At 39.2% G+C, this 9,008-nt stretch overlaps 1 protein-coding gene across 1 annotated transcript; it reads right to left on the reverse strand.

Moving 5' to 3' along the window:
• Positions 1–5,532: 5,532 nt before the first annotated feature.
• Positions 5,533–6,472, reverse strand: LOC118995930 (olfactory receptor 1J4-like). The gene is given in 2 exon segments (XM_037059056.1): positions 5,533–5,886; positions 5,888–6,472. Coding segments are annotated over 2 exon segments (939 nt in total).
• Positions 6,473–9,008: the final 2,536 nt, after the last annotated feature.

Below are 9,008 nucleotides of genomic sequence, written 5' to 3' on the forward strand. Positions count from 1 at the left end.
CCCAACTCTCTACAGTCAATTAATATTTGAGTAGATATTTTGATGATATATAAACATGACTTTTTCCTATTAGCATTTCACCCACTATATTTAACATCCATTGGTGATTCTTTTTTTATTTTCCTTTATTTGTAAATTATATTCTTTGATTATGCTGTTACAGCTCTCCCCATATTTCCCAGTTTTGCCCCCTCCACCCAGCACTTCCCACTCCCTCAGGCCATCCACACTCTGTTGTTCACATCCCTGGGTCATGCATATAAGTGTTTTGGCTGTTTCATTTCCTTTACTTTACATCCCCATGACTATTCTGTAACTACCTGTTTGTACTTAATTTTTCACCTCTTCAACCCATTTCCCCACACTTCCCTCTCAGTTGGCAATCATCAGCACACTCTCCATGTCCATTATTCTGTCTCTCCTGTTTTTGTTTGCTTAGTGTTTTTTTCATATTCAGTTGCTGATAGATATATATTTATTGCCATTTTAAACTATTGTTCATAGTTTTTCTCTTCTTCTTTTTCTTAAATAAGTCCTTTCAACATTTCATATAATAATGGCTTGGTGATAAAGAACTCCTTTAGGTTTTTTTTTTTCTGTCTGGGAAGTTCTTTATCTATTTTTTATTCTAAATGATAGCCTTGCTGGTAGAGCAATGTTGGCTGTAGGTCCCCGTTTTTATGACTTTGAGTATTTCTTGCCAATCCCTGCTAGCCTGCAGTTTCTTTTGAGAAATCAGTTGATAGTCTTATGGGAACTCCTTTGTGGATAACTGCCTGTTTAAGATTCTCCTTTTATATTTAACCTTTGGCATTTTAATGATGATGTGCCTTCAAGTGGGCCTCTTTGCATCCACCTTCTTTGGGACTCCCTGTGCTTCTTGGACTGGCATGTCTATTTCCTTCACCAAATAATGGAAGTTCTTTTTCATTGTTTTTTCAAATAGATTTTCAGTTTTTTGCTTTTTCTTTTCTCCTTCTGGCACCCCCCATGTGAATGTTTGAACATTTGAGGTTGCTGGAGAGGCTTCTTAAAGTATCCTTAGTTTATTTTTTGATTCCTTTTTTCCTGTTGTTTTATATTTCCTTAAGTTCCAGATCACTGACTTGATTCTAAGCTCCATCCACTTTACTGTTGTTTCCCTGGAAATTGTCCTTTATTTCAGTTAGTGTATCCTTTGTTTATGACTGGATCTTTTTTATTCTGTTCAAGTCTTTACTAAGTTCCTTGAGCAGCCTTATAACCAGTATTTTGAACTCTGCATCTGACAGAGTGCTTATCTCTATTTTGTGTAGTTCTTTTCCTGGAGTTTTATTCTGTTCTTTGATTTGGGCCTTGTTTCTTTGTCTACTCGTTTTGCAGCCTCCATGTGTTTCTTTCTGTGTGTTAGGTAGAGCTGCTATGACTCCCTGTCTTAGTAGAGTGGCTTAATGTTGTAGGTGTCCCTTAGGGTCCGGTAGCACAGCTTCCCCTGTCACCCCAGATGGGTATTCTAGGTGTGCTCTTTGTGTGGGCTGAGTATACTCTCTTCTTGTAGATGATCCTTGGTTGTTGCTGGCAGATTAATGGGAATGATTTATGCAGGCCAGTAACCTGCAAGGATTGGCTGTGATCACTTACCACCAACCTCCACTCTGTGTGGAGGATCAGCTGTGTAGGAGCAAGGAGATGGTGCTCTGACATGGTCTGTAGCTGTCCACTGGATGCATAGGCTCTGAGGTTTCTCATGTGGTGCAGGACAAGCTTAGCTGCCTCCTGTGTTCTTCCTGAAGCTACTGTGCAGGAGGTATAATGCAATTTGAGATGACTACTACTTGTGCTGGGCTTGGAGTTTCCCAGGCAAAGATCCTCTCTGAATCAAGGCTGACTGCTGCTAGTGCCAGACCTTGGGCCTCTTAGCAAGAGGTATGGGGGTCTTGGTGGCTCCCTGAGGCTGGCTATTGCTTCTTTGAGATGTTTAGGAAGTTGTGAAGCATGAGGCAAGACCAGCCATTCCTATGGAAAAGCCACTGTTAACAGTTTGGTTGGGCCCATAAGTTGGGTGAGACAGAGTGTCAGGGGATCTCTAGGGCAGGGCAAACAGTGTAAGGCAGGTTGATGGAGTTTCAGATATGGCACCCAGGAGTGAGCTGTGTGGCTTTGTGGAGGGAGGATTCAGCAAAGGGACAGTGGCCTCTGCCTGCCTTGTTGTCTGGAAGAAAACTGTTCCCCAGCTTTCACCTTGATGCCAGACACTTCAGTTTTTCCCAGTATGCCACTGGTGCCTGTCAAACTGCTAACCCAGTGCTGAAGCCCAGAGGGAGTGAGTCTAAATCTGTACGTGTTTTCTTTAAGAGGAAGTGCTTGGGACTCTAGAAGTTTCTTCCCTCAACTCAATGTGCAGTGATTTTTGCAGACGGAACTCATGGAGACTTGTCTACCTGTCACTGGAACTCTGGGCTGGGGGCTGTTGTGGGATTGGGACTCTTTGCTCCTGAGATATTCCTTTCAAATTCTTATCTACCAATGTGGATGTGGCACCAGCCCTTTCCACATCGCTGCCTCTTATTCTAGTCTGGATGGATGTTATTCCTTTGACTCTGTAGTTTTCGGGTTTCCACTCAACTCAATTCCTGACAGTTTTGAGTAATGGTTGTTCTATAGTTAAGTTGTAATTTTGATGTGGTTGTGCAAGGAGGGGAGCTGTGTTTACCTATGTCACCATGTTTATTTCATTGGTGATTCTTATATGACAAGATTATCACAAATGTGATGCTCGAATGGTAACTTTACAAATAGTATCTTTTCTCCTGTGATTATTAATTGTGGTCTCTTATAAGAAGGAAGTTACCCTTATTCCTCACTCATTTGTTTTCTATTTCTATATATCATAAAGAACTCATGGATTTTTACTTATTATTCTCTGAGTTATAATCCATTACTATTGTTATTCATTTTTAATCTCTAGGTATGTTTATTGTTTCCAAAGGTTCTAAATATATCAGAGAAGTCAAGGAGAGAATATATATAAAAGGAACACAGAAAGTAAGAACTAGATAGCAAAGCCTAAAGCAGTGTTTACATGTCAGGATGAGTCAGGAGTGGGGCAGGAAGAATGAGGGATGGGAACAGTGTGTGTGTGTGTGTGTGTGTGTATCTGTGTGTGTGTATTTATATGTGTTTTCATCTATTTATAATTTTTACAACCCATTATCTTGAACAGATATCTAATTCTAGTTTAACATCCGAGAGTCCTTTGCAGCTTCTCCTTTCCTACGTCCATAGTACCTTTCCTGTGAGAGCGAGGAATCACTCCCTCTTCCTCGTTGTTTACTTATTTGCTGAATGTTTGAACACGTGGGAAGTAGTTCAGCATCTTGAACTTATACATGACACTGTTAATGACACCCTAACCACAGCTTAAGACTTTGTTTCTAGGTTTTTTTTTTAATGCGTGAGTTTAGACAAAATAATGGGTTCAAGAATTACCAGGGTACTTACATTATTTCCCTCTTTAATCTAATTATGGTATTAATTTATACAGTTGGGTTCATTTGTCTTCATCGTTCTATTTTGCTTCATGCACCACCTCTTCTATTTATTTTCTAGTTGAAAAAGAGAGACAACATAGTCTTAACTATGCTAATAATTATGTTCATCTCCCATCTCTTCTGTCCACCTTCTCTGGGTAAACCATTTGATTAGTTTCTGATTTATTCTTCCTGTGTTTCTTTTTGCTCAAATGGGCAGACATATGTGTATTTTATTTCTTCTTAATTTTTAGAAAAATTTCAATGCTCTAAGTGCCCTTTGGCACATTGCTTGTTTCTATTTAACAGTATATCCAGATGTTTCTCCCTATTGATTCATAGTTATCTGTGTTTTCATTCTTTGACAGTTGTAAATTACTCAGTTTCATTGATGCTCTGAAGAGTTTTCTTCAGGGGTCCTAAAATGAGATATCGGTGATGAATCTTGTAATTGCCACTGAATTGTGTATAATAGAAGGGTAAAGCAGTCAATTTCATGTTTATATATTAAACTTTTCTTAAAAACTAAAAGGGAAGTAAGAAGTAATCTCTGCATACAGCACAGAACAGAATTATAAAATAATAACAATGTATGATTTATATGTTAATAGAGGGATAATGAAATTTCAAAATATATATAACTATTCAAAAGTGAGGTAGACAAGAGAGAATAAATGTGAAACAGGTGTATCCCATAGTTATGGGGAAAGTATAAATTTAAATATATTATGATTACTTTAGATGTCAATAGAGAAATAGCTCCAGAAATAACAATTGTTGCTGCATATAAAAAAACAAAATCCAACTTTAAATACACCATTGACAAAAGGACACCTCATTGACAATTTGGACACAGAAATGTCTAAAGTGATGGAAAACAATGTCATGTAAAACCTCACATGAGAAAACCCACATCTTTACTAGGTATACTATAGTAATACCTATATCTAGATTCATATCTATATATGCACCCATGTCTACAGATATAAAGTATTGATATTAATATGAGAAGTACATGAAATATTAATGCAGGCCCTATTGCTAGAAATATCTGTATCCAAATTTGTATCTATATATGTCTATCTGTATTTGCATCTACATCTATAGACATAAAGTATCAATATTAATATGAGAAGTAGATGAAGTATTAATGCAGGACCCATTGCTAGAAATATCCCCACATTTTAAACAAAGTAGAGTACTTTGGGCCCTGGCTCGTATAGCTCAGTGGATTGAGTGTGGGCTGCGACCTGAAGTGTCGTCTGTTTGATTCCCAGTCAGGGCACATACGTGGGATGTGGGCCAGTCCCCAGTGGGGGCCACGTGAGAGGCACCCACACACTGATAGTCCTCCCTCCATTCACCTCCCTCTAGAAATAAATAATTTTTTTAAAAGAAGTAGAGTGCTTTAAATGTATTTTTTAAAAGTTTGTCTCTCCTTGGTTGAACTTTTTCTTTGTAGCACATGTGAATTTTCATAGTATACTTATTCTGATCACAGGTGATTGCAGTCAACAGCATGATGTCATTGAATGTGAGTTGGGAAGACATGCCCACAATCAGCTTGAAGCCAAGAAAAGCCAGCATAAAAAAAATAGTTAAAAAATTTAAAAAGAAACTAAGAAGTCATCTCTGCATACAGAACAGAAAAGAATGACAAATTAATAATAATGAATGATTAATAAGTTAGTCCAGGGGTAAAGGAATATCAAAATATACATAATTAATCAAAAAGGAGGAATACAGCAGTAGCAGATCATGACAGTAAATCAGTATGTCTTCATAAAACAGCATGAAAATGCATAAGCAAAAACTGATATATCTCAGTGGAGAAAAAGACAAATTCATGACCAAGAATTAAATTTAAAAAAATAAAATACAATAGAGGAAATTTATAGTTAAAATTGTGTGACAGGTTTTGGAAAAGATTTTGCATATACCTTATAAAAGATGATGAACAACTGAAAAATATTATTTAGGAATAAAGAATTATTCCTAAACAATCCAAGTAGCAAACATGACCTCATTGACATATTAACTTCTTTAACCCAATTGACAAACATTCTAAGGCCTGCTTTATATCTCTGTTACTCAGGCTGTAGATGAAGGGATTCAGCATGGGAGTAACTACTGTATACATGACCGAAGCAATTATGTCTTTGGAATCCCATGATGAGGAAAATAAGTAAACACCAACAAGTGTCCCATAGTATAAAGACACCACAAGGAGATGGGAGCCACAGGTAGAAAAGGCTTTTAAGAGTCTCTTAGTGGAGGGAGCCTTCAGGATGATGGACCCTATATGGATATATGAGCCAAAAATCACAGTCAAAGGCAAGAATAAAAGCATTCCTCCCTCAGTGAAGATGACCATCTTCATTGAGGGAGTTGTCTGAGCAGCTGAGTTTCAGGAGCATACTGATGTCACAGAAGAAGTGGGTGATGACATTGTTGGCACAGAAAGACAGTTGGACCAAGAGGAGGGTGGGTAAGATGGCACTGGCACAGGAGATGATCCAGGATCCAGCCACCAAAAGTGCACACAGCTCCTCTCTCATGATGGTGGTGTAGTGTAGAGGGTGACAGATGGCCACATACCTGTCATATGCCATCACTGCCAGAAGGAAATTGTCAAGACCACCAAAAACTAACAAAAAATACAACTGAAAAATGCATCCCACATAGGGAATGGATTGTTGCCATGTGTGCATATTCATTAGCATCTTAGGAACAGTGACAGATGGCAGACAAATGTCAGAGAAGGCCAAGTGGCTGAGGAAGAAGTACATGGGCGTGTGCAGGCGGGAGTCCAGCCTGATGAGCAGGATGATGAGCAGGTTGCCCAGTACTGTGGTCAGGTACATGCCCAGGAACAGGGCAAAGAACAGGCCCTGCTGCCCTGGAGGGATGGGGAGCCCCAGGAGGAGGAACTCGGACATGCTGCTCTGGTTCCCAGGCCTCATGCTGCTCATCTCTCTGCTGGACATGAGGAAGGTTTGAAACTCTCAAAATCCTGGAAATATAACCAGAACCATCACATCTCATACTGTAGTTTTCTGGGAAAATCTTGAAATTTTAACTATGACCTTATTAATTTTTTAGATTTATTTAATTATTGTTCAAGTACAGCTTTCTGTCTTATATTACCAGCCCTGCCCACTCCCCCAGTGCTCCCCACTTCCTCCCATTTTCCCCCACCTTAGTCATTGTCCATGTGTCCTTTATACTTGTTCCTGTGAATCCTTCCCCTTTTCCCCTGTGATTCTCTCCCCTCTCCCATCTGGTCCCTGTCAGCCTGTTCTGTATTTCAGTGTCTTTGGTCATATCTTGCTTGCTTGTTTGTTGTGTGTTTTAGGTTCCTGTTAAAGGTGTGATCATATGGTATTTGTCTTTCACCACCTGGCTTATTTCATTCAGCATAATGCTTTCCAGTTCCATCCATGATGTTGAAAAGGGTAGGAGCTCCTTCTTTCTTTCTGCTGCATAGAATTCCATTGTGTATATGTACCATAGTTTTCTTATCCATTCATTTACCCATGGTCATATAGGTTGCTTCCAACTCTTGTATAACCTTATTAATTTTTTATACTAGTAAATGTATGCATCTCTGCTGTGGCCCAGTCTGCTTCCAGGAAAACACTGACCCAAAAATCAGCCAACAAGACCTCACTGCACAGAAGCAGGAGGTGTTTACCATTTAATTCAGCCATTACTTACTGAACACAGAGTCTGTGTTGGGACCTCTACTAAGGACTCAGATGCTACAGTGAACAAGAAGAGCAAGGTGCCCATTTCTAGGAATTTAGAGCTCAGTGAGCATGGAGGGATAATTTGTACACTGGTCTGGTGAATGCACAACTCACTGCACCAGAGTTGGAAAATGAGCCCTGAAAACTGGGATGAATTGTGTCTGCCTTAAGTAAATATGAGACTCCAGTGCTGAGGAGATGTTGGAACAATGTGACACTCTGCCTGTGATCTTGCCAAGTCCCATTGACCTTCAGCTGTAACCTCAGGGACACTCTAGGAACTGGTGAACTTTTAAAGCCACTTGATGCCACAATAGCTCGGAAACTAGAAAAGTCCACAGACTGCCTTTCATAAGAGTGCTGAACATTTTGGTGAATATTTGGGCACTGGACTGAGGACTTCCCTGGTGTTCCCTAGTTATATCCACTCATCAGCTTTACATTCCCAGATAGTACAACCACTTCACAGCTGCAGTAAGAATTTGTGGTCTTTCACCTATTTCAGCTTTTAAGAAATAGAAACATAAGTGATACAAACTCTGTGGGCACCGAGCAGTACAGTGGCAGGCAGAATGGTACATAGTTGTGTATATCTGTGTTTATATTACATGTGATATATAATATATAAATGACATATATGTGTTATCATTTTCTATACATCACAATGACCAAGTATCAGCTGTTTCATGGAGTTCAGTGTAACACATCGTGTAATCAGCACCCATGCTCTAAACCACTACACATGGAAACTTCCCGTTTGTTGCCTAGGGAGTCAAGCACGATGTATTATCTTAGGTCTGTAAGGACTCAAATTTGTACAAAATTTCCTCAGTCTCCTTACTAATTTTGTTCCTTTACATTTATATAGATATCAAGTCAGAAAACTTTTCCAATACATACAAATTTTTATACAATAAAAAATTACTGAAGACCTCTCTAAGATTCAGAAGGAAGTGTGATCCTTTCCATTTTATAGATGTGAACTGAGGCCAAGGATTTACATAACATTCCAATGTCACCAGTATTTGAAGGTCATTCTGCCCAATTACTTTTCACAGCTGGATGCCTGGCTTTTTCGTTTGCCTGGGATGTTTTTTTTTTTAAGATTTTCTTTGTTTATCTTTAGAGAAGAAGGGAAGGAGAGAAGGAGAGAAAATCAATGCATGGTTGCCTCTCATGAGTCCCCTGCTGGGAACAGTCCTGCAACTCAGGTATGTGCCCTCACTGGGAATTGAACCTTGATCCTTTGGTTCACAGGCCTGTGCTCAAACCACTGAGCTACACCAGCCAGGCTGTTGCCTGGGATGTTTAGTAAAAATAATGAGTTGCAAATTCTGATTTGCAGTTCAGTCACACTCAGGTACATGAATATGATAGCAGGTCCATTTTCAGACAAAGAATGTGTTTTGGAGTTTGGTTCTCACAGCTAATGGTGCCCCAGAATGACGACACTTAAAGAAAATTTGAAGTCATTGATGCAGATCACACACACACAGTGCTAATTTGTGAATATTACTTACCTGTTATCAAGTTGCCACCGTAAGGGAAGGAGAGCATGCATATAAACATGCATGCACATACATATAAGTCAACAGAAACCCACAAAGGAGACATACACAACACATATTAATGGACCAATCACCTGCAAACATACTCACAATGCACATCAACACACGTGACTCAAGACACACCCAGTAAACAGCTCACCACATATACATTAATACTACACACATGTCACCAAAAACACAAA

The sequence above is a fragment of the Sturnira hondurensis genome, unplaced genomic scaffold, assembly GCF_014824575.4.
Source record: "Sturnira hondurensis isolate 20B ecotype Veracruz unplaced genomic scaffold, ASM1482457v3 Scaffold0010448, whole genome shotgun sequence".
Lineage (NCBI taxonomy): Eukaryota > Metazoa > Chordata > Mammalia > Chiroptera > Phyllostomidae > Sturnira > Sturnira hondurensis.